The 27,545-nt window shown below is 36.7% G+C and overlaps 1 protein-coding gene across 1 annotated transcript; it reads right to left on the minus strand.

The window, feature by feature from the left end:
- Positions 1-811: 811 nt before the first annotated feature.
- dcbld2 (discoidin, CUB and LCCL domain containing 2) lies at positions 812-21,405 on the minus strand. Its single transcript, XM_079619920.1, has 15 exons — positions 21,016-21,405; positions 17,804-18,028; positions 17,043-17,180; positions 14,316-14,367; positions 14,149-14,221; positions 9,389-9,522; positions 8,235-8,275; positions 7,827-8,042; positions 7,621-7,745; positions 7,005-7,152; positions 6,795-6,923; positions 4,230-4,323; positions 4,028-4,074; positions 3,837-3,950; positions 812-3,754 (listed from the first exon to the last, which is right to left on the minus strand). Exons 1-15 carry the CDS (start codon positions 21,119-21,121, stop codon positions 3,381-3,383), a joined length of 2,016 nt encoding a protein of 671 aa, XP_079476046.1. The 5' UTR covers positions 21,122-21,405; the 3' UTR covers positions 812-3,380.
- Between the last annotated feature and the right edge of the window lie 6,140 nt (positions 21,406-27,545).

Here is a 27,545-nt window from a genome sequence, read left to right on the forward strand (position 1 = left end):
ACATAATAATCTAAGTTTGGAATAGCATACTACTAACTTCTCTATGCTTTTATGTAATGAAGATATTGTGAATAGTATGCAAATGTACTTTGATACAGCATGTACTCACCCCTATGTACAGAATATCAGTAAACTACCAGCAGGGGGCGTCTGTGACAATATACGAAATCCTGATAAGTGAACACGCGATAACAAACCACCTGTGTTTTCTCAACACTACATTTACTTGTTATACATTCAATATATGTAATTTTTTATAAGAATGCATCAGTTTACACATTTGGCGTATGTATTTATGCGCTTTCAGCACTCTAAATAGTTTACAAATTACTTTTTTTTGTCAGTATGAAAGTTGGGCTTAACGCATTCGTCATTCAGTCAGACGCTAATAATTGCGGGAAATTTGTATCACAGTAGCTTTGTAAGTGTTTTCGAAGTGTTTTATATTACACATGCATTATGACCTCATATTAATTGAGGGACTACATGGAATATTATTTTAAATTAATTTGTCACAATTAAGAATGACAAAATAGTGGATAGTTACAATATTGAAAAATAAATTGTGATAGGACATTTTGACCATATATATTTTTTTAATCGAAATATTTCTCTTATATTGTCTACCCATTCATATTTTGAAGCTAATATTTTTTAAGCAAAATATTGATATTGTGCTATATGGGATTTCAGGTCGCATTATTAAATTGTGTTTAATTTATATATAGTAAATAAATAAATATGAGCAATAGCACTGCTGCATAAATTAAAAGGCTAGTGAGCGATTCAGCAGTCTAAAAAAAATAATTTCTTGTAATTACATTTTATTTTTTAATAAAACTTCAATTTAAAATTTGTAATTGTTTTTCTATACAATCAATCTACAGTACCAATCATCATTTAGAGACAGATGTACAGTGAACGGGAGACAAACATGAACACACACAGGCTTGTGGAATACAGTGCACAGAAACACATTACATACAACTCTGATAAGATTTCAAAAACTATAAGCAGACATGCACAAACACGACTGAATCTGGTATACTTTTAAACTCACAAATACATTGAAACACACATACATGTCCATAGTGCCACCACTGTGGACATTTCATTGCTTTAAGCCAGTAAACTAACGCAAGTACCGAAATATGACTTGTCAGATATTGTAGTAAATGACAAACTTAACAGTGTACAAATCTGAGTTTGAACATGCAACATCCTGGTATCCAAAATCCATAGTGTGAGGCAACGTTTGGTCTGATAACATTAAATCAAATGGATAATATGTTTGGACTGATTATCCATCAAGTTGTTTGGTCTTCAAGTCAACCACAAAAAAAAAAAAAAAAGATATAAAAGACAACTTGGCACAGAGTGAATCCTATTATAGGCAAGAATGTCGGCATCCTGTATCTTGCTCTTTAACCTTTGACCACTAATGGGTCACCTTTCGTAAAGGATCAACTAGGACACTGTAACCGTGGAAGCAGTGCATGCTTGGTAGCTTAAACTTGACCTGTTAGTGGTTTGGGGATATTAAAACAAGACACATCAGCAGGAATAAATTGATCTTTGCATGGCACAGGTTTTCACGTGCATGACTAAAGATATATCTGCATAAATGTGTATGCACAGTCATGCACAGAGGACTTTTCCATGGATTTTGAAAATGCAGCACCAAAACCGTTGCTGTACCATTTTTTTGAAACAAAGCATTTTCTGTGCTGAATAAAAGTTTGTCAGTCTTTAATTAATTCAGACTTAACTAAATAATGCAAAATCAACAAAAATCTGTTCCAAAACCATTGTGAGCTGCCAACCAAGTCAACATTTTAAGGCATCAGTCATGCTCCAAATGGCAGGCTTTACTGCAGTGACATCAATGAAAAAATTAATCCAAGATGGCGGACGAGTGGAGATAAATGTTTTGATGATTTTAAAATAATCACGTCTTTCAATACTGAGATGTATTAACAAAAACTAGTTAAATAAGTAAAACTGAATATTTTGATCAATATTTGCATGTACAATTTATTTTTGTGCTTAATAGAGTACTGAGGTGTTAGCTTAACAACATGCTAACATCAAACTATAAATTGTGAGCAGCCAAGATGCTACCTATCTAAAGCATGACATCTAAAGGCTGGAATATATACTTATTGACTTGGAGTCATTCTGAACACAAACTCAAAAAGCAGCAGATGCCTCGTTGCTAGGAATTGCATGACAAATAAAAACTAAAATCAGCTCAAAATATCAAACATGTTTGATATCCTCTGACTGGATGCAATTAAAAGTAAAAAGTATATATTTTTTCAGTACCTAATTTGATTGTTTTTGCCCTAATGGGGATTTGCACATTTTGGGAGCACAGAAAACTGAAATACTTTCTTGACTGTTGTCATTGCTCATCTCTTTGCATAAGCAAATGATGATTTTCATCATTTATTTTTCTATATTATTTAAAAAAGTATTTTTGTTGTGGATGTCCCAATTGGGATGTAGGATTTGCACATTTTAGAGAGTTAAATAAAAGTTTATATTTTAGTTTCATTTGTAAATTAATAAAATAAAATGTAACTGGTTGTCTAAAATAGGCATATAATATCAATATTGATCGCAGGCCCCTTTATCTAATAAAATTGTAAATGTATTGCAGCATGTTATGAAGTATCAGTAAATATTGTATTGCTAGCTAGGAGAATCAATGTCAAATTATATCATGATGAAATGTCTAATTTACTCCCTATATGTTGGTATACTGCACTATTAAGGCAGCTGTCTATTAAGGCAGTACAAAGCAAGTTAACTCACTAGGTTATGGAACAGAAGTAGAGAAACCAGAATGGTGTTGCTATGTCACAAAGAAGGCACCTATGTAACAGCAGAATACAATACAACAGTGCAAAATGACAATGAATCACAGTGTTATGAGAGTGTTTGTCAATTAATTTGAAAATTTGATCATTTGTTATTCTGCACAAGGGCGGTTTTGATGAAAATATCTTTGCCTAAGGGGGAAAAAATGTGCCTTACAATGAGCGATCGAGATGAATACATCTCCGCTCTCAGACAAATGCACAGATATCTAAAGACTCACAGTTTGATAGCAGAGCATAGTCACATATATGCACTCGTACACACACATTTAGACGCATGAACACACAAAACACCCACCAAACACAGTAGTGTGACGAGATCTCTGCTGTTCTCTCTCTCCTGACATTCCTTTGTGTTATTTCAGTGATAGGACTTGCGCGGCGTACAATTTGAGATGGCTAGGAGCGGAACGTTTGCGCACATTCTGATCTGCAGATTTCTAGGAAAGGTAGTGTTCAGCCGAGGGTTTCCAAAAGGGTCCACTCTTCTGTGATTGTTCAGTCTATTTTCTGACACGGTGCATTGTGGGTATTCTGTGGTACTTGGTACAACTGTCCTTCTGTGGGTGAGGCTTGATCAGATGTGCTCTTGGGTGTGTCATAAGCTGAGCTTGCTGATTGGCTGCTGTCTGTCCGAGCCACTAAACCACGGCCCCTGAATGGTAGAGTGCCTCCTGATAGGTGGTTTGCCCTGTCGATCATGATTGGCGTAGCGTATTCAGTGCCAGAAGCAGGAAGGGGCTCGGCGTAAGCATGGTAATGTTCCGGTGGAATAGGTGCATCATACTCGGGGGCATCGCCCTCTTCAGGTTTAAACGTTGACCTTTGTCCGAGAGAGGCCATGGTACCGGTGACAAGCGGTTGGGCGTATTCTAAGAGATGGGAAAGGCAGAAAATAGATTGTTAAAGGGTTTGTTGGGGAACATAAATCTACAAGTTTGTTTGTATGTGTACCTGCAGGCTCCACTCGGGGTCTCTGGTGGTCCACTCGGGCTGTGGAACTGTAACGAACACAGTCGTCTCCATCCAGCTTAGAGGGCAACAGCTGTTTCATACTCTTCCACCACACTAAAACACATTTACACACATTTAATAATTCATGTAGGGGGAAATGCATGAGAGGAAACAAGTGAGAACAGACGCACCTGTGCGTTCCCAGTGCGGAAGTTCATAAGTCACCTCTGGGCTTTTTCTGTAGGTTTGAATGCAGATGAACATATTATCTGAAACCAGTAGTCTTTTAGAATTACTCACATCAAGTTAAACAATTTTTGGCTGGTGATTTTTTTTACTAGTCAGACACCAAATAATTTGAGATACCTAAACGTTTAGTTTTTTTTTACTGACCTGTTCTTCCACAGCCATGAGCACACCATCACTAACACCGGGGTTGTCAGAACCAGCACTAATACAGGGACCAACACTGCCACCAGCGCCACCTCTGCAACATTTACACAGCACATTAATCTAGCGTTAGAACGGTTCAAAACCCTAGTGAGCTGCCTACCTAGATTATATTTTTAGGCAGCATAAGCATGCTCCTGACAAAGGCTATTCCAGTTAAATGTTACATCTGATATGCAATATTAAATATTCAACTGTATACAATTGTGTCTAAATAAATGAAAAATAAAACAAAATAAATAGTTTTAAATGCTGCAAAGTGAATTTTGGCATCATAACATTATAATATTTTTTTTTATTTAACCTTTATTTAACCAGGAAGTCCCTTGAGACAGAATCTCTTTTCCGAGGGAGACCTGGCCAAGACGGCACACCAGTCACAAATTAAATACAAATACAACATAATCAAAACATCCAAACAAGCATCACATAAAAAGGAACAGGTCACATATGACAGTTACATTTTTGAGTTATATGGCATTTTAACATGGTCTTAAATTCTCTTAATGGGACTAAATCATTTAGATGTAGCAAGTTTTGCAAATTATTCCAAGACCATGGCGCAAAGTAAAAGAAGGCTTTCTTCCCCAGCTCAGTAAAAACCCTTGGAACCTGGTAAGAGAGCCACCTGGTGGAACGGAGATGAAAACTGCTGGAATTCTTCTTAAGAAGATCACATAAATATGCCGGCAGTTTACCCAACATGGCCTTGTATAGAAAAATATACAAATGAAATTGTCTACGTAGACTTAGTGACGTCCAACCAATCAGTTCATACAACGTACAATGATGAGTACGGGAACCAGAGTTAGTTAGAAAGCGCAGAGCACTGTGATACACAGAATCTAAAAAGTGAAGAGTACTAGAGGCAGCATGCATATAAACAATATCACCATAGTCCAAAACACTTAAAAAAGTAGTCTGCACAAGTTTTTTCTATCTAACAAATTGAAACAAGCCTTATTCCTAAAAAAAAAACCCAGTCTTAGTTTCAGTTTTTTTACAAGCTTTTCCACATGAACTTTAAAAGAAAGTTTGTTGTCCAGCCAAAAACCTAAATACTTGTATGATGAAACATTTTCAATTAAGTCCCCATTTAGTGTATTAATAATTATATTATCTGGGGATTGGGAACGAGCCCTTGAAAACGTCATAAATTTGGTTTTCTTAGTATTTAGCACTAACTTAAGGTCATGTAGTGAGACTTGAAGGTGTTGAAAGGCTAATTGAAGGTAATTTATGGCTTGGTTCAATGAAGGGGCAACTGAGTATATCACAGTATCATCTGCATAAAGATGCAGTTTAGCAGTTTGCACATCCTTTCCAATATTATTTATAAATATAGAAAATAAAATAGGGGCTAAGATCGAGCCTTGTGGAACACCCTTGGAAATCTCTAAAAAGTCTGATTCAAGACCATCTACAGAAACACATTGCGTTCGTTCTGTAAGGTAATTCCTGAACCAATTGATAGCTGTGTTTCCTATTCCAATGTTAATTAATCTATTTAGCAATAGTCTATGATCAACAGAGTCAAATGCCTTGGACAAATCCACAAATAAGGCAGCGCAATGTTGCTTTTTGTCCAAGGCATTTATAATGTCATTTAATAGCAACAAAGTTGCTGTAACAGTGCTGTGTCCAGCTCTAAAACCTCTAAAATATATAGTATATTCATACAAATTGGATACAAATGTAGATTTGATAAAGATTAAATTTAACAGTGTTATCAAATATTAAGTGACTAAGTTAATGGCAAAGGTAATATAAATGTTAAATTGGAAAATAAGCAAGCACAATTAAATATCAAATGATACTGAAAAATGTAATATATTGTGTGCATCACTATCCAATATCTAGATAGCACTGCATGTGCCCTTTGTGGATAAGGCAATCCCAGAAAACAATTAGAAAATGTTCATGCAAGATGACATCGATTTAAGGATTGATAACAAATATTCAGTATTAAACAGTATTGATAGATTGATTCAACTAATTAAAAAGGGACAATTTCACCCAATTTTCGCACATGGTTTGTATTTTTTTGTTGTTTACTTTGAGTTTTAACTTGCTAAATGAGACTACTGGAATCAACTGCAAAACCTAAATCATTGCACTTCATATGAGAAGCACTTTTTGTGTGAAAAGCGAGTTTGCGATCTATACAAAACATCTTAAATCAGTAATTTATGATGTTCCGTTTTACTAAGAATACTGCCTGAGGCCGTTCACTCAGAACACGTTTTGCATTCACTGCGCTGCTTTTCCATTGTTTTTTTCTATGCAAGCATGCGCTAGATGGACATGTTTCAACAGCGTTCTAAAAAGCTGGTGCTCAAGTTCAAAGTAGTTCAAGTTTTAAAAAACATGACCTTTTTTCATTTCACAGCTCTGCATCTAACATTTTTAAACAAATGACCCCTCAGAGAGTAGATGTCATTGCCTAAATATACGGCAAGGCAGCTCACTAGCACGTATTTTAATTTACTTAATAAAGAATGCTTTTACCATCGTGAGAGTGCGGAGGCATGGTGGTGTTTCGGATGTTGGGCGTGTGTGTCGTCCTCTCCTGCAGGGGGGGCACTGTGCTTTTCCTGCGAGGGGGAGGAGGGGCAGGATGGAAGATTCTTGGCCTCGCTGACCAACAGAAAGAGATCCAATCATGTTTAGCACAGCTACTTGGCCAAATCGGAGACAGATTTCTCAGATTAGTCTCACCTGCATGCGGCTGGCAGCCCAGCAGCTCCATTTTAAGAGCAATCCTCTGGTGCCACTGGAAGGGACATATTCTGATAAACCGTGCTTCAATTGGAGGAATAAAGTTGTTCCGTACTTCATGCAAATAGTTGGTGTTGCCTTGGAAAATCTGTTACAGAGACACAAGGGCACATCGTCTTGGCAACAAAGAACATTTGGCCTCAGACCAAGGTCCATCTTATTTACGCCTAATCAATGCGCTTCTCGTTAAGCTCCCTGACAGTCGATGGACATTCATTATTAATGACCACAGAGTGCACTTTAATTTCAGGGTCCTTAAACCACAGGAATGTAAAACCCTTTTTCCTGGAAATATACAAACAGTGATGTCATTCTGCAGCAGTTAGAATACAAAAATACACACATACATATATATATTATATATATATATATATACTGTGTGTGCGTATATATACACATACACACAAATCAAGGTGGTAGATGGGACAAGTCAAATGTTGATAATAAGCCTAGTTAATTTGACACTTGAGAAAAACTAAAAAAAATCATTTTACCCCATATTTTTAGGTGTATTGCAGTACTATATCCTCCAGAGTACTAAAGAAATCCTCCATACCTTGTTTTTATCTGATTCCACTTCTTGATAGGGTTTCCATTGCCGACCATCATGGCTAAATAACACCTCATAGGACGAAATGTAAAACTGATATTCTGGGAGGGTGGAGCCAGTGGTCATAATACCTGAGAAGTACATTGAATGATCAATCAAGACATACAGTAGATGAAAACACTGATCTTTTCTCTCTCATACACAAACTCTACCTGTTATTTTTTTCTCTTTCTTCAAGTCCACTTGAATCCATTCTTTTGTGTCGCTGTTGGCTGCTGCCCATGGGCGTCCCGGTGTTTTGAGGCGGGCCCCTGTGGGGCCCCAGACGGTGGGCTCCTTTCCGTGACCGCCCCATTCCCACTCCGACGAGGCTGTGATCTGAGAGTCGCTGACCACCCCTGACTCCAAACCCAAAGTGCCATAGCAACCTTACAGAGAGAGAAAATGAAAGTTTCTATTATTAGATCATCAAGGTGTAGGTCATTTCTATAGAAGTGGCAGGAATAAAGAACAAACTTCTTTATTAAATCAAGTTATATAAACTTTTTTTTTTTTTTTTTTACTATTTTGGTTTCTGGAGAGTACTGCACATCCAATACATATATTACTGATTCACTCACCGCTAGTCTTGAAAGTAAAAAGGCTGGGGGAGAGATTTCCACTGTAAGAGGGAGAAAGACAGAGCTATCATTCTGTCTACCAATCAATCAACTTATTACACAGATGGATAACAAAAAAACTCAACCAACGAGAGGAATCAAACTAGGTTTGCATTTCCAGAAGGAAATACCAGTGCTTTTAAAACAGCAAAATGCTTTAGTAAGTCTAGGTTGTGGGCTCCGATTCGTTTTAAATGAAATGCTGCATCACAGATGTTTTGCACACAGCATGCATCTAGATTTGTAAACGAGAATTAACACGGTTTTTGCAGTGAAGACGGCTATAGAAGGTTGCAAATAAATGCATCCGGTATGCAAATGTTAAGCTGTCACTTATGCTGTGTTCACGTCATGTCGGAATTACCATAATTACCAGATGACAATTTAGAGCAGTTCGGGTCCTCGACTCAAAGTATTTGTTTCTATGGCAACAAACGATTCATAAAGCCAAGATGGATCCATGTGCTGCTTTGATGTTTATGACACTACTTACATTAATTCACTTCTATACGCTCTTGCAAAATAAGAGAGCAATATATGACTATAGCTTTCATAAAATCTTGTAAAATCATAAAATGCTTTCCAACTTGTTCAAAAGTACAAGTTCAAGAAAGACAGATGGTTTTTACTAGTTAGAAAACTTGCAATTAGACTAATTCCATAATTGTAAAAAACAAAAACATAATAGATACATTTTACAAATATGATGTGTGTGTGTGTGTGTGTGTGTGTATATATATATATATATATATATATATATATATATAAATATATATATATATATATATATATATATATATAAATATATATATATAAATATATATACATACACACACACACATACACGATTTATATATATACATATAATATATATGAATTGTATATTTTCATACACACACACATATATGTATAAAATCTTAAAACTTAATATTTACATAATAATGTTTCCTAATGCAAAACCCCTGCATTAAGCAGTTCAACAGAATTAATTTGCAGAAATAATAAGAAAAAAGTTTAGAGACATTTGAAAACTTCAATGCCTTGCAAGCCCAATAATCAAATGAAATAGATTTTCCCATGAAGAAAGCAAGCAAGAATGCAAATGGGTTACTCACGGCACAGATGTCACATTGTTAGCCAGTGAGCTTTCGTAGTGTGGGATGCCTTTGCTGCTGACCACACTGATTTGCCCCCCCAGAGTGTTGGAGACCACACCCGCATGAATACCGGCCAGACAGAGCGGAGAAGACTGCAGAAAGAGACGGTGAGACATTAAGACAGCTGACACTGATTCACTCACCTAAAACCCACAAGCTGTGACTTGGCATGATGAGGTCACATCCTTGAGGCAGAATTGCAGTGGTATCATTTATGCCACTATAATAAAGAATGATGGATGGATCATAAGAGGAACTTCTTCCAGAGTTTAGACTGAGTTACAAACAGTTCTCACAGGCCACATACATGGTAAAGTTTTGGGAATGACAATGTGTATACAATGCTCCTCAAAGGTTTGGGGTCAGTATGATTGTTTTGAAAGATATTAATGCTTTTATTCAGCAAGGATGCATTCAATTAATCAAAAGTGACAGTAAAGACATTTATAATGTTAAGATTTCCTATTTCAAATAAATGCTGTATTTTTGACGTATCCATTCATCAAAGACTTCTGGGAAAAAAAATGTATTGCAGTTTCCACTAAGATATTAAGCAGCACAACTGTGGACAATAATAATGTTTCTTGGCCAACACAATTTGCATATTAGAATGATTTCTAATCCATCTGTAATGGATGATGAAAAACTTCATTTAAATTGTAATAATATTTCACATTACTGTTTGATCAAATAAATGCAGCCTTTTGTGAGCTTAAGAGATTTCTTTAAAACATATTTTACACTTACCAACCCCAAACTTTTTATTTATGGGAAAGAAACTCATTAAACTCATAAAATATCTTTCAGTGTGTGCTGTGTACAGAATAAATGAGTCGCTCATATAACCTTAAGACTCGGGGTTACTGCAGACATTGCGAAAACCATAGTAACATTTAAGGTGTTTTTCAACAAACTAACCTTAGCGACCAGACACATATTATTATCCTGTATTATTATTAATATTCTTAGTAAACTACAGCTGAAAGAAATGTAGAAAGTACTTTTTGTTCATTAAAGAGATAGTCAACCCAAACCTTAAAACTGTGTCATCATTTACTCACCCTCATGTTGTTCTGCATGTGGAACACAAAATAAGATAAATAAGATGTTTAAAAGAATGTTTCAACGGTTTGAAAAAAAAAAAAGATTGGACCCCACTGATTTTCATTGTATAGACGTTTTCAAAAAAGAAAGTTTCCACAGAAGAAAGTTTTTGTAATGACATTAGGATTAATAATAGATGACAATTTTCTTTTCTTCTGCTCTCATCATTCATCTACTTTGTAGAGTTGTTTTAAAAAAAAAATTGGGTTGTCGACATGAATTTGTGAATTCTAAAACTAAATATGTTTGTGTCCATTAAAGAATCATATCAGATGCCACTTGGTATTGGGATTAGATTTCAATTGTGAATGTTGACTATACAGTGTTATTCTGCATGCATTTTTGGGGACTATTGAAGAAGAATAGCAATAAAGCTCACCAGAAAATACAACTCATTTAGCAGCTTATGAGGTGACAGGAAATGTACCACATTTGCCATCTGCTGTGGCAGCACATAAAGGACAAAATGCAAGTATCATTTACACACCTAATGTGCATCCTTCCCTCAATTTAGTTGAATTAGAGCTTTAAAAGCTTCATGTCTTTCTTAATAAGTTGTCTGTGTCCAAAGGATGCACAATGAATCAAATAAATAATCAAGACTGCACACTTCAGTTAAGGCAGAAATATCTGCAGTGCATGTGAAAGCAATAGAATCTGAGGCATTTAAATCACTTTTATAAGCCTGTCAGAAAGAAAAACACTCCTAATAAACACTTTTAAACAATCTGATCCACAGATGCGCATTTTATGTTTCACTCACATTCACGGTGACACTCGAATGCACATCATAGTGAAATCACGACTTCCAAAACTCATAAGCAGGAGGACTTAAAGCACTCAGAAGTGTGCAGTGTGTACATGGCCAGAGCCGCTTGCTGCCCGGCACCGGAATAATAGTAAAATTGCTAGTTTAAAAAGGAAAAAAAATACAGGTCTGATTATACACACACAGAGTTGGGACTCCAAACCAATAAGAGACCACAAACACTAGACAAACTCTCAACACCCCCACACACTAGGCAAACTCTCAACACCCACACACAACGACACCGCAAACATACACCACTTCCTCTGGGCAAAATAAAACACTGCTCTGGCCACAAAAAACGTGGCGCGCACACGCACACACACACACACACACACACTCGCAAGGCGTCATATGGGCCCCACACTAATTCTGAGGGTGTATCTGAGCTGAGAAACAAGACTGTTGTCAGCTGGTCTGCATTAGAAAACCATTCAGCCAAACCTGATCTAACATCTCCCTGAGAAACACGCTGTCATACACACACAAAAACACGCGCACATACATCCAAACACTCAGACGCGCATACCAACACGCCCCTAGGAGACCAAGTGACACACAGAATCATTTACAATGACTCAACTTCAAAAGAACGCCTGCTTCTCGCTCTGTCTTTCCCTCGAACTCAACCACGTTCAAGCCTTAAAAACACGCTCTCAGAAGACAACTGCCTATTGTGTTCAAACTGACAAATTCACATGTGAAATCACCCAGTTTAAAGCAAGCAAAAGCAATGATGAGGTCATCAGAAATGACCTAATGTACAGATAAAACAGTGTGTGGTCACTCTTAGAAATATTCTGCTGTTAAATACAACTGAAAGCATCTTCAGCATGCTTTTGCTTACCACCGACAACAATTTTGACTTAACTTGTAAAAACATTTATAGGCGATGCACTTACAATGGAAGCCTGATAAGAAAGCAGGCAGAAATGCTAAATTAAATAAGTGTTTAAAATATGCTATTGCTTTGAAGTATAAACAAATAGTTAAACATTGCATGATAGAATCGCTTATCTGTGCAATTGTGCAACCTCAAGAGCCTGAAAGACCATTTTCTGCAGCTACCCATGTTTTCAATGACCAACCTTTTCGAAAACGATGCAATTCACTGAAGAAAGAAATTCTAAATGGCTTCTCTCTTGCACCACATTAATACACATTCCTTATGGAATGAAGGACAACTTTTATTAACATTGCTGAAGAATGTAAAGAATTCAGATGGAAAATTTTCTAACATGGATCCAAAGAGAATATTTTACTTTGAAGAGCAATAACTGAAATCACCGCAGTTAAAGAGGATAAACAAACCATATAATGAAGCAGCAAGAGCACCCGCACTTCTTGTGTCCCTAAGCGGTGTCTGGTTTGTCTGAGTCAGATATTTTCAGTGAACTCAATGACTCAATCTGGTCGCAGTGATTATTATATTGAGAGCTCACTGGAAGATAAGATCATCAATGAATAGCGGCTTAAACAACTTAAGACGACGTGGAATATTGTGCATAAGTCAAATGGAGCACTTTTAAGATGCCTTTACTTCATTTTTGAGGCTTAAAAGCTGCGACCCTCATTCAATGTAGCGGCATGAAAAAGAGTGACTGAAGCCCAAATATGCATCGGTTTTTAAGTGTATGCTAGGTATGCGTACAGTGCATGTGGCGTGAATTTCATCATCAGCATAGTACTCGTATTGTATGTGCACAGACAGATTCTTCTAACTGCGCATACCCTGTACGCTCAGTTCGCAAGTGTGCCTTCATTTTTGCATTAATTAGGGGATGGAGAAATGGAACAGGAACAAACTACACAAGACCACAACAACAATTGACGACCGCGTTGACAAACGCTTGTGTGAGGAGAATTAAGAGATACAGACAACTCAAAAAAGTGCATTTGTATCGGTCATTCGGGAATGGATAGAAATAGCACAGACACTGGTCAAAGATAAAGAGTGTGCATGTGTCAAGCGCACACTATCGCAGTGTTCGGCTATTAAAGACTGCATGTTCGGCTGTACACATTTTTTAGCGTTCGCGTCAAAACTGAAGTAGACTTTAGGCGTAACACATTATTTCTCCTAATTAGTTTGCCCACAAGTTGGCAACAGTGGCCCAGCCACTGTTTCACGGTAGTAAAAAAAAAGAGAAAAGAAACAGATGGAACAACAAGAGCTACAACCCACCCAGGACCACAACAAAAAAAGATTAGCGATAAAGTGAGGGGATAATACACACAACTCAACAGTACAACTCAAGAGTACAAAGACATTTTTATCACTCTTAATTTCTGGAGAGAAATAGCAAAACACTGGACAAGGATGAATCCTTATACTAGTGTGCATGTGTTGACCACCTGTGTTTGCACACACTATCAACCAGAGTATACTTTGAAAGGCTACACGTTTGGATGCATGTGTATGCTCATGGTCACGTTAAACTTTAAATGTAAAAGTATATAAAAAGTATACTTTGCGCTTATGGATAGTTCACCCCAAAAATTATTTCATCATTTACTCACCCTCATGTTGTTCCAAACCTGTATGACTTTCTTTCATCTGTTGGGCACAAAGGAAGACATTTTGAAGAATGTTGGTAACTAGACAGTTGACAGTAGCCATTGTCTGTAGCTACCATCAACTATTTGGGTACCAACATTCCTCAAAATATCTTCTTTTGTGTTCAACAGATGAAAGAAAGTCATACAGGTTTGGAACAACATGACGGTGAGTAAATGATGACAGACTTTTCATTTCTGCCTGAACTAACCCTTTAATCCAACATCCACTCAATAGTGGCATACTTACGTCTTTGTATCCGTGTGGTATGGTTCCCGAAACCTCTCCGAAATCAGTCAGGCATCCAGCAGGACAGAATTTACTGCAAATGCAGGTTGGGAAAATGAGACACACATACGCGAGAACATGCACACACACACACACACACACACACAGACAGCTATAAATGTGGGTACCTGAACTCCGCTTCACTGAAGTGCTCTCCTTTCTCCAGACAGGTGATGAGGTCTGAAAGATGAGAAAAGAAAGACGCATTTTATAAAACAGCACATTACATGGTTGCCATGGTGACTATTGATTAATGTCATCCTTCCACACAAAGAAAATATGCAGCCATTTGTGTGTGTGTGTGTGTGTGTGTGTGTTAAGTGCGCACTGGCCATTCAGTAAGTGGTGTAACAGATTGGTGTATTAGGTTTCATATTTGTGGATAAAAGCCTCTATCTGAATGAACGGATCAATACCAACTAGATTTTCATCCGTTACTTTTTCTGAAGAAAAAGTGAGTGGTGCAAAATGTCCTGCCACAATTGTGTATGACTGTGTGAGCGCATCTAAGGTTCAAGGTATTTTGTGGTGTTATTGTACCCATTACTCATACCCACAGCATGGATTCATCTGTCTCTTTCCTGACTCATGGGAAATATGATCTCTCACGCACACACAAACACACACAGACACACACACACACAGTCTCTCAGTACTGCGGTAAACAGGTGTAGCTCCCACATGGCAGTGTGAACCCCTGACCTCACGCAGCCCCAAAGGTCAAAGTGCAAATGTCATTGTTAAGACACATCAAACACAAGAGTGCACAGCTGTGATTCCAGAGATTTGGAGGCTCAGGATGTGCCATGCTGTAAAGAGCACCTTCACAAATGTGCTTACACTGAAGTTTCAACAATCACAAACTGAAACTTTCCTGTAGCATTAGATATTATTACAAAAATAACTAGCACATGCTGAGAATTTAATCACATCACTAATTGAAAAAATCCAAATGTCTGCTCCGGTTTTTACGTGTACATAAGGGTATGTGTGACGCACACAGCACAGCTATAATATTTTAAAGTTTTAAGTATTACTAGTATGTATACTACTAGTATACATGTATACTAGTAGTATGTATACTACTACTCTAATACTACTAGTATGTATACAGTGTATGTGACTAAAATTTCATTATTAGCATGTAATGTACACACACAGGGAGATTTTTCTCACATATGTACCTTGAATGTTTTTTTTGACTAATTAGTACTAACACACAATAGACCCGGCCTACTGTTTCAACATCAAAAAAGAAACAGAGACGGAACAACAAATTATTGGAGACTGACTCAGCAAACTATTGCTCAGACTCTAAATTACGCGTTTCTATGGCAACAATTTTAACACCAAAATGAATCAATTGTAGTAATCAATAGACACAACAACAATATAACAAGGAAGGTATATAACTTTTATAAAATATAACTTTTTTTTTTTCCAAGTTGAAATCTCATAACTGCGTGAACCCAACTTATGTATGCTGTATGTATACGCTAAGCATTCGGATTAACGCTGAAGTATACTTTGGACATCTCTAAATACTAAACTTAGACATCAATCTGTTTATGCTACAGACATGGATGCTATTTTTCTTCATTCAGCGATCAGCGTATTTAACGGTGCTATTACTTAGAACTGCTATTACTGATCCCAGAAATTAAACTTTGAGATCTTGACTTGGCTTGACTTTCTAAGCACTGACTTATGATTTCCACCTGATGTAAAGAAGAAAAATCCTAAAGTCATTGAAGGAGGGACCCGAGCCAAAACTAGGGACAAAAATATGACAGAAATTCAGGAGTTGGCAAGTAAGCAACCACCTGGCAACCGCCCACAACACCCTAGCAGCATGGCATCCACTTTCGCACAGGAAAGTCTTCACATTTGTAAGAAAGTGGAAAAAATTGAGTTGCTTGGATGCATTTCCATCTCCGAGACATCTTTGCACAGTATGACATAAGAACCAACGGCCATTACATCATTTCCTGAATGGCTTTAAATTATTGACGCATCTGTTAAATGAACCGCCTGTCATTCATAAGCTCTCAGGACGCACCCTGGAACCAGGAAAAACCCTAACACCCTGAGAGTCAGAAACATACTCCTGAAATAATCAGTTTCACATGATGTCCCTCACTCTCATCTGGACGGACAAACACACACACAAAGTTTCCATAGCAGCTCTTTTGTGTGTCCCGAGACATCCAAGCCTACTTCAACAACACTAATTCATACAAATCACAAGGTTGCGCACACACCGGTACAGTACCCTTTAAAAGGTTTTTTTTTGTTTTTTCTTCAGCAAGGACACATAAAATTGATCAACAGTGACTTTTAAACTTCTTATTCATCAAAGAATCCTGAAAAAAATGTCACTGTTTCCACAAAAATATTAAGCAGCACAACCATTTTTCAACATTGATAATAAGACATGTTTCCTGAGCACCAAATCAGCATATTAGAATGATTTCTGAAGGATCATGTGACACTGAAGACTGTAATAAACAATTGCAGAAATAGATAGGCAATAATACTAATCTTATTCTAAAATATTTTGCTAACACATTTTGCACCTAAAAGAGTATGCACATCAAATTTCTTCCCCCAATTACAAAACTTTTTATTTATTTAAAGAAAGACATAGTTTGTTCAGTAAACTACTGTTTCATAAAACAACAACAACAACAAACAACAGGGTCCGCTGCTGTGCTGATAGCATACCAAACCGGGGTACGTACCGAACCATCATTTTTATGTACCGTTCCACCACTAGAACATGGTCTGTACACAAGCTTTGAAAGAGGTGAAGACTATGAATACATATATAAAATAATCTGTTCCAGAATGGTTACCTGTGTGCTGACTACTGGTGTATGAGAGGAAGAGACCACGGCCGTTGTTGTGAGGTCCACTCATGAACTGAACTGTGACCTGATGCCCCTCCGACTCTATGACAGCATCTCTCCATTCTCTTTCTCCACAAAACTTCACTGCAGAGAGAGAAATGAGAATAATACTCAATTTCCATTTACTTGGCAACAATCTGTGCATTAGTGGGCATTTTTGTTGCCATTACTAAGACGCTGTTTACCCCCATTTTTAAAGTTGATATGAAAAGGAAATTGCAAACATCTTTTCTTCCACATTCTGATGTAATTAGAATAAAACGGCTTCTTGAACTAGAAAAACTGTTGGGCAGGACTTGATTTTATCCAGTGGGAATCGCTTAGATCATTGTTGCTTGTTAAATGATGCGATCTCGTGGGTGCGAGTTCATATTTCTGTTTAAAGATTATAAGAGGGCAAATTAATTTTGATATATAATGTATTGTGCACAGATAAAACATTATTAACAAACATTGCAGTATTCCATTAAAAAATAATAATTGTCCATTTTGATTTCACAGTGACTTTAACATCAGTGTCTGGCAATTTTTTGGCAACAAATGTTATTATTACCAGGTGTAAGCAGGCCTGTGGATCACAAAAGTTTTGAAAAGAAAAGAAACTTTTTAACCTTCTCTCTCCATTTGTATTGGAAGTACAAATGGGACTGAAGACCAGGAAAAAACAACAACAACAATTGCACATCAAGTCCATAAGTGTTTCTCACCAATTTCCGTTCGCCCTGGTCCGATGCCATTATAAAGTCGCAGGTAAGAGACCTGGCAGTTGTTTGTATCGATATCAAGATCCGCAATGTGCACAAGGACTGTGTGTCCAGCGTTCACGCTGATTTCCCACTCACACACGGAGTGCGAGGGATAGGACAGAGGGTACCCCAATGACGCCAGGCTCCCACTGCCCACACCCAACACAGTGTGTCCACAGCCGTCCCCTGAAAAACATCCAGAAATAATAAAGCACCCTGCAAAGCTCAAATTCAAAGGTACTTATATATGTATATATTATACATATATATATATATATATATATATATATGTATGAAGACTTCAGATGCAAAAGCCTCTAAGTGCCATCTGAAATTCTAGAATGATCATTTTTTTATCAAACTTGTATGTTTGTTTAGTTATTTAACTTTATTGGCAATGAAAATGACATGTTAATTGTCACTAAAGTGAAATTACTGAACTTAAATATACGAGTTTGATAAAAATAATATTTTTTAGAAGAAAATTTCAGATGGCACTTTTGCATCTGAAGTCTTCATACATACATACATATATATATATATATATATATACACACGCATATCACGCATCTTAAAATGTTATTCCAAGTCTTGAAGAATACCATTTGACAAACAGAAAGTACCCACATTTTGTCTTAATTAATAAGAACAGATTTTTTTTGTCACTTAAAACTTAAACTTCTTTTGGTGAAATGTTTAGCTGGGAAATTGTGCAAAAGAGCTCCTTGTTGAATCTCTAGAGGGGAGAAAGAGAGAGACAGAGAGATGAGATCGCATTGCATTGCAGCTGCTTGCGCCGCCTGTCACGCGTTTACACACCGAATGAAACTCAGCTTGCGCTCTTGTTACGTAATCCTTGCTGGACAATATTCAGACCCCCGGAGCAAAAACAACAGCCCCCTCCACACACACACACACACACACACAGTGTTTTCCTCAGCTTTACTCCACCCACACAAACCTTACATTTACAAAGTTTTATGCACAGAACGTACTATCAGCTAATTCAGATAACAGTCAGTATGAGAAACTGGGGCTAGTTGTCACGTTTCACTGAAAATTTCTCATTAATACTTTTATTCAGCAAGGATGCATTCAATTGATCAAAGTGACAGCAATATTTATAATGTTACAAAAGATATCTTTCTATAACGTCCTATTCATCACAGAATCGCGGTTTCTACAAAAATATTAAGCAGCAGAAATGTTTTCAACATTGATAATAATAAAATATGCTTATTGAGCAACAAATCAGCATATTAGAATGATTTCTGAAGGATCATGTGACACTGAAGACAATTTCAGATAAGGACAGCTTCAGAAAACAGTCCAAGAAACTTTATTGAAAAACAGCTATTGAACATTTTCATCGTTATTGCCCAGGAAAACTTAGTTTATTTAACGAACGTTGAGCTTTTGTGACAATAACAATATTAAAGGCATGGTAGCCGATTTGTTCCAGATTTTTTTTTTGTTATGCTGGTTGAGTCTCTTCACATCCTGATAGTAATCACTAAGTGGTCTAAATCTATTTATGTAGGCTATATCTCGTCTGTGGAAGGCGTAGGACCAAAAAATGTTTGTCCGATCATTACAATATGCAATGGCTAATACATTACAATGTCCAAAATAAAAAAATTGCATACTCTCGAGTAGGCACGTATTTTGAATAAGTAATTAATTCACAACCCCTAAAAAGTATGTTCTATACAGTACGAATGTGTGTAGTAGGAATGTAATCCGGACGAACAACATTCGCCATGTTGCCCTTATCATGTGACCCACTAGCATCAGTTACATTGCTTCACTGCCATTCAAAAATCCTCTCCCGTGGCCTCATGGCAAGTGGGTCACCTGGGTACTTTTTGCCTACTCTTTTATTGGTACTGTGAATTCAGACATACTTCTTTGGTCACATACTGTTTTTTGCCTACTAGCCTATATAGTAGTAGGGGAGTATGCAATTTCAGATGCAGCTGATGCCTTTCCTGCCTGTCAGCATATGTATTTTCATACCTCTGCGCACCCTGCTTGCACAGACATCACACATCATCATCACTCGTGATTTGAAATAATAATGGTTTCAACGGCGACACTTATCAACAGCGAAATGAATCTGCAGCAGTCAGGTGGTACAGGTCAGTGCTCTTTGAGTTGTTTATGTTCATTATTATTGTAATGTTATGTGCTTTGAGACATGAGGTAGTTTAATGCGGTCTCTCGTGGCACTTTTGTTTGCTCCCTGCTGTACGCATTCATGCGTTTTGAAGGAGGCGTGGCTTACTGGCTTTGTAGAGCGCTATGAAGGGAGGGTGGGATCTTATGCTTTCAAAGTTAGCTCACTATTGCTAGCCTCTCCGACAATTACCTACACTACATTTTAATGTCTTTTTTGGGGGGATTTGGTGAATAATGAAAAAAATATATAGCCTACATGACAAATCTTGTGATATTAAGATGGTGGCATCCATGCAGGGGTAACTCGCTCCATGTAGAATCAAACATATGTATCTAGACTAGAGGACTGGTGTATCTGTAGTCTTCAACTTGTGTGAGTGTGTGCATATATTTAGGGTATTTTGCAAAAGTGCTGTTTTTGTATACGTAAAACTAATTGGTAAAAACTTGCTGAGTTAACTTCAGATTACATGAGAAGGACTAAATCTGTTAACTAAAAAAACACGTACTGCTGTTAAATGCAGTAGCTTGACACTGCTTCATATTTCATATTTGGGAAAGCAGCGAGGGCAGCGCGCGGCCCATGTCAGGCGTTGCGTCATCACGTTCTTCTGTTGCTCCAGCTGTAGCACAGCAACAATGTTAGAATGCAAGAATGTACGCGCACTTATCACAAACTCAGTTATTTACTTGAAGTGTTTACCCATTGAATGTATTACAGGTTCCGTCCTGCTAGTCTTGTTTAGTTACTGGTGTGGATTAGTGTCTGTCTTGATCGAACACACACAATTGTGATTATTCATGAACCGAGCCTGGGTTTGAACCTACAACCTTACAGACACCACTAGTTTCATGTAAGTTACCTTACACCACACCACACCGAGAGTGAGTTTGTTGTGAAACCACAATCGGTCCCAAACCCAGAGGTGGTGAAGCAGTTTATGAGAAGTTTACCAACTCATAAAAACTTGAATCCCCATCGGAAGATCACGTACCCTTCTGCGCCCGCGAGCTTCTGGCACCGAGAAGTACGATGAAGACGATCAGGATGAAGACCGCAGCCCCTCCGGTCCCTCTGCCCACCATTACCGACGCGTCCATCCCAGCAGCCTGCAGTCCGAATGCATAATGCAAAACTGTCCTGATCCAGCCGCGCGCGTGTCACAGTCCCGATAAGTGCGCGCGAGGGACTGTGTGTTTAGTTGGCTATCTGGATGGTTTTATTGACGCTTCCTGAAGTATTGCGGCGCACGGTTAGAACAAACACGGGCTCTTCATCCCCCGATCTAATACACGACTTCCTCAACTTCCGCTCCTCCCACCACACAGCGGCCCCTAGATGGGAATTCTGTGGTATTCCATACATTGTTGTGGATAAGGAGTGAGTGATAATGGTTTCTTTTTGTTTGACAGAAATATATACTCAGAACAAAATGTCAAAGTTATTCGGGAAATAAAAACACAAGTACAAGTAAATTGTTAAAGCTGAGGTTACGATGATTGTAAAAGGTAAAAAATGGCCTTAATATGTTTTTTTCATTTGAATATTTGTTTTATGAATGATAATAATGATAGCTTTTAATAAATTGTTCTTACTCTTATTATTATTATGTATATTAATAATCAGATATGACCTTTTTTATAAAGACTTTAAAACCTGTGCACAAATTAACATTTCTATATAGGCTATATAATAACTTTTATGATTAACGCTGAGTAGGACATCACAAAATACATAAAATTTGGAATTTAACGTTTATTTCAAGGAATCAATTAGGCCTAATATATTTTTTATTTTAACTGTCATTAATCTACTGATTTGTCATCTCAGTCAGACATAAAATGTATGGTTTTGACAAAATAATCATATTATGAATATCACACGTCTATTAAACAGTAGCTATTTTATTTTTCTGTTTCAAATATCATGGTTGTACACATTATATAAAGCTTAGTAATACCTAAGGGTGAAATAAAAAAAGACAGACACAACTCTGAAATATCAACAAAAAGAAGAAGAGGTAGCTATTTAGCCATCTTTTGGAAATGTAGAAATGTTTTATTTAAAGATGTATGTTTCTATTTCTGTTTGATGCAGATCTATAATTGAATCTGTTTGAAGTTCTGAGACTAGGTCACTTGGCTGGTGGCTTTATAAATGTCCAATTTCTCAACAACAAAAGAAACACAGAATGAAGAAGCTGAATCTCACATGTGAATATAAACATTTTCTGAAATTATTATAAGATCAATTATATATGAGATCAGTGGATTGGAGATTTAATGTCACATTCCATTGCAGATTAAAATGTGATGTTATAAAGTGTAACTGAGAGGAAAGCATATATTTTTTACTACATTTCAAGCTTTCAGTTTCTAAGAATCAAAGAGGCTTTGGGTACATCTACATGCTATTTGGTTCTTACAGGATACCATGAAGAAGTAAGCCTACAAGTATGTTTTTCATACAAAGTAGAGTTTAAAATAACACAAAAAGTGTCCTAATCTCTATTGAGTGGTTGTTGATGATAAATAGTGTGTCGTCTTAATAGAAACATACAAGGACTTCTGTTTTTGATACAAATAGTTCTTGTTCTATTCCAAAATGCTTCTCAGTTTGTTCAACATATCTGGGAAGGGGTTTAACTTTTGTGTGTTTTTCTCCCCTGGAACACAAGAACTCCAGATTCATCTCTCTCTGTCTTACTCATTCTTTCTCGCTATATCTAATTTCCTTTCTTTCTGTCCTTGGGATAGCTCAGGGGTGAATCAGTGTCCTTCAGCCAGGGTTGTTATCTTTTATCTACACAACAAGGTCTGCTCTGCACGTCCACATTCTCTGTGTGGACATGGGAAATAGCAGATGATCATAAATTCTAACGCTATGACGCCACCTAGAGGTGAAAGACTCGTTGTCATCTTGATTAATTACTAGAAGAACACTACTGTCCCACCGTGGAAATACGAGGTATTGCAAACAGTCTGATATTCTATGGACATAACAGAGGGCCCAAAATTATATTATTATGTCACACTTAGATATAAATATCGTTGTATTAAATAACAAAATATAAAAACCAAGTGATATTAAAAAAAAGGGAAAATATCACAAGCACATTACTCACAAATACAACAATAGCTATATTGACTGAAAAAATAAAATAAAATGTTTTTAGAAAGAAATAAAAAAATAATTACATTCAAATACATGCTTTCGAGCTTTCTGTTCATCACAGATTCCTAAAAAAGGATGCATGTTTCTACAAAAATATTAAGCAGCACAACTGTTTTCAACACTGATCATAAAAAAGAAATGGGTCTCCAGCCCCAAATCAGCATTAGAATGTTTTTTGAAAAATCATGAGACAGAAAAATGGAGTGATGGTGGCTGAAAGGAACAAATTAAAATACAGTTCTTTCAATGATTCACAATATAACTGTTTTACTATTTTTTTTTTGATCAAATAAATGCAAACATAGTGAGCTTAGACTTTTTACCAAAAACAAAGTATAAAAACAATGCATATAAATCAAAAATCACAAAGAAAGGCGGCCTTCTGTCTTATATGCATTTTTTATACTCTTTTTTTTTTTTTTTGCTAATGAATACATGTAATATTTTGTCATTCATGCCAATTATCAGACTCTCTTGGAGCTCCACGTGATAGAGTTGTACTTGTGATAATTAATTTCAGCTGATGACCCCTAATTGCTAATTTATCAAGAAAAGGGTGAATTTTTGTTGCAGAGTGAGCATAAAATGTGCTGAAACACTCCTGTTAATTTGTTTTTATTTCACCATTTGCACTCTGCAATCCAGATTTTTTTTTTTTTTTTTACTTCTGCAGTCTGTACTGAATTCAGTGTGTGGCCAGCCACCTTCTTGCTTGTTTTCCATATTTCTTTGGCTCCACGCACCTGAAGAAAAGTGTTTTTTTTTTGGTCAATTTAGAGCGCAACAATTTCTTCATAGTTGATCTGATGCAATATTATATTTGTGTCCAAAGTGTCTAAATACTTTTGGGGGTACTAAATCTTCAACAGCAATCATAAAAATATATTTGTTGAAAACAGTCTGTTGTACAAAGTCTTGGACTAAAAAAGCTTGTTTTCGAGTCTCCTTGTTCTTTTCATTTTGATTTTGGGTTGATGTGGGTCAGAGATAGATGTCTGCTGTGAAGGAATGAGTTGATGAGAGCACAGACATGTCAGTCACAGCATCCTGTCTTGCCTTGCCATGTCAAACACAGATGAACAAACCACATCTTTTCCCCTCTTTTGTGCTTTCCATCAATCTCTATATTTAGCTTACTAAAATAATTCTGTCTTACTCTAAGATCTCCCACACTTCAGTGGCTCCAAATGGTGCTGTGCAAATACCACAGAATTCTTTATTATTATTATTTAACACAACAAAACAATATAACAGTGACCACAGATCACAATTCCAACATAAACCATAGATGCATGCATAGTCAAAAAACAACAACAGCATCAACAACAAAAAATAGTTATTGCTGGGTATCTGAAAATGAACACTGCAATAAGTCCATTTTGTTCTACAGTATTTCTTCGTATATTGAAATTGTCCAACAAGTCTTGGTCTGGATCTGGACCCTGAAGGGTCTGGGTTTCTAATTCTGAATGTTTACTATATTAATCACTGTATTTTATGTATAATGTACTACATACCAAAAATAAAGGTTCTTTATGGCATTATGAAACATTGGCAACCATGAAACATTTCCATTGCACAAAAGGTTCTTTATAATAAATAAAAAAAAATAGATATTTAGTTTATTCAAATCTGTGGCATCACGGTGAAAGCCTCCTTATGGAACCGCTATTTTTTATATATAGGCCGCATGTTACTATGATACTTTTGTTTGTTTTTTCTTTTCTTTTTTTTAGCCTTTAAGCCCAAGACTTGATGAACTGCTCTCGGACCTGTTTAAGGCACTACACCTCATTAACTAAGAAGAGACAGAGTGAATCTCCTTTGCCTCTGTGACCTCTGAGAGTCGACATTGATCATCAGCACCTCGGTGGCCGACTCAGACAGTCTATCAAAACAAAGAGCTCAGAACATCTAGATCACACAGTCTGAGTTTCAGCATTGCTTTGCAGTTGGGAGACATGAGCACATCAGTCACAATACTCAAAGCTTTGAGCGTTTCATCAAATAGTAGACTGAGGGACCCAGGATATCTAATGGACTCCTGATGTGTTCGATATGGTTCATTACTCTCTCTTTTTTTGCCCACCTTTAGCACGTAATATTCTAGAGATGACATTTTGCTGCTTAAACCCCATATTAATCATTTAGTAAAGAAAAAGAGGTTTCATTTTTAGAAATAACTCTCAGCAACAATGAATTTGTGATATTTTATACTGCTTCTTCATTACTGATGCTTGATACTGTGATACATTATTTATTTCTGGATATGCTGGGTTTAACTCATCATTATAAACTGTACACAGACTGTTTCATTTTTGCATCTTTATTTATAAAGCACAAATTGCTTTGCTGGCTTCATATTTAACAATATAAGTTAATTTTGCAGTGCAAACCTACAATAAGCTGATTTATTGTGGGCATCATCATACAAGGATTGAATTTGAAAGGAAATAACCGTTTCTTCTTTTAATGGTTTTAGGACAAATTTGTATCATTTTGTCAGTGTTTTGAGGGTATGTCGTGAAATGTTAATGATATTTGTTCTTGTCATGTTGTGTTGTTTGATATGAAATATTCATGGTTGTAAAGTTTTATGTTGCTACTTTGTCCTATAAAAACACATGTATACTTTGAGTGAAAATGCATGTAATGTAGGCCAGGTTGGAGGGACAAAAGACCCTTTCACTGCACATATGGAGAACACACACATACATATACACAGAATACTCTGTGTATAAATACATATAAATACATAAACGTACGTACACACAGCTCCTTGAAGATCATAATGGACATGGGAGTTTACAATTTGTTTAGTTTTTTTAATAATAAGCATTATATGCTGATGTTTTTTTTACTCTGTACCTTCTCCTATGTGTGAGCCGGTAGGCTATATGGGGCATAATCTACTCTGGGTCGCGGCACAGCTGTGTGTGTGTTCCACCTGTATGCGTGTCTGTCCATCACTGCTAAAAATTACTCTCCAACTGTCACTCACACACAGAGTGTGGTCCATCTCATAAGTTCATGAGTCACAATATCTTCCTGTGCTCTTGAGAATATTTATTGATTTTGTCTGTTCTGAAGGATACAGCATGAGTTCAAATGGTCTCTAAAACACCAACTGTTTTTCTCTATTTATAAAGAGTCCAAGCAAGAATACAACTGTGGTCAAAAGTGTTTGACTTGAGAAGAAAGGACCTTAATCAGTTTAGATGCCAAATTTAATTATATGAATTAAAGTGTAAAATGAGTTGTCTTTGTGTACTTGTGTGTGTTGTGACTTTTCGAGACAGATTTTAACAATCAACCAACTAATCAACATGCAGGATTTATTGATAAATGTCAAATGGCACATGAAACACTTAAATGCTTAGAAAGTGGGCCAAACTTTTTAAAACAGGTATGCACAGCAAGTCATTTTATTTATTTATTTGTTTATTATGCTTATGGCCTGGTGGTTAAGTCTTAGCGCACAAATAATGCATTGATGAATCTGAGAACATTTGCGCTGTACATGTAATTGAAATGCATGAATACTGCATGTTGTGACATATATAATGCTCTCTTCTCTGAACACCAGTCCCTCTTGAACTTCAATGCAGAAATTCCTGATTGGAAGTCTGTAGACATGGATGAAGCAGATAGACTTTGTAAATCATGTTGAAGTCTCTTGATCCATCTGGTTTCTTCCTCCCTCCCTCTCTCTCTCTCTCTCTCTCTCTCTCTCTCTCTCTCTCTCTCTCTCTCTCTCTCTCTCTCTCTCTCTCTCTCTCTCTCTCTCTGTGTGTGTGATCTCCATCAGTACTCTCTCATTCCTACTTCATGTGTATTTTCCTTTCCAGCAAGCATGGATTCCCACTGTAAACGCAGCCCATCCAAGACACGTCTTCCTTGATTCTCTCAACCCCACCTCACATACACATCTATACACACAGCCCTTCATTCCAATAAACAGTATGCCTATTTAACCTTGAGGTCAGAGTCTCTACACCTGTCAATCACTTTCACTGTGGAAGCATTTGTTTAATTTGTGGGGAGATTTGGTTGGATTCAGACTTGGTTGCAGAAGAGAAGAGTTTGACCGCCTGTGCTGTAACGTTTCCTTCACAGCAGACATATTGGCAGACCACAGAGAGGAACTAAAAACAATTATTATTTTATATTATAAATGTATTAGTATTATATATTTTTTTTAAATGTTTGAACAAAATAACAAAACAAGTGGTGTCTGCAAACATTTTTTTTTTAAAGAATTACACAAATTTTACACTACTGTTTGACATCCACAATGTGCCCATCATGTACCATTATTATATTTTTTTTTAATGAAATTAGTTTGCTTAA

The sequence above is a fragment of the Phoxinus phoxinus genome, assembly GCF_949152265.1.
Source record: "Phoxinus phoxinus genome assembly, chromosome: 7".
NCBI classification, from domain to species: Eukaryota; Metazoa; Chordata; class Actinopteri; order Cypriniformes; family Leuciscidae; genus Phoxinus; species Phoxinus phoxinus.

What these genes read in the sequence shown, in the direction of transcription:
- dcbld2 (XM_079619920.1), bottom strand. Translation starts at nt 21,121, where the DNA reads ATGGACGCGTCGGTAATGGTGGGCAGAGGGACCGGAGGGGCTGCGGTC. An exon ending in ACCAGGGCGAACGGAAATTG is followed by an intron (nt 17,181 to 17,803) that starts GTGAGAAACACT and finishes CTCTCTCTGCAG; the next exon opens with TGAAGTTTTGTGGAGAAAGA. An exon ending in TTTTACTTTCAAGACTAGCG is followed by an intron (nt 8,043 to 8,234) that starts GTGAGTGAATCA and finishes TCTCTCTGTAAG; the next exon opens with GTTGCTATGGCACTTTGGGT.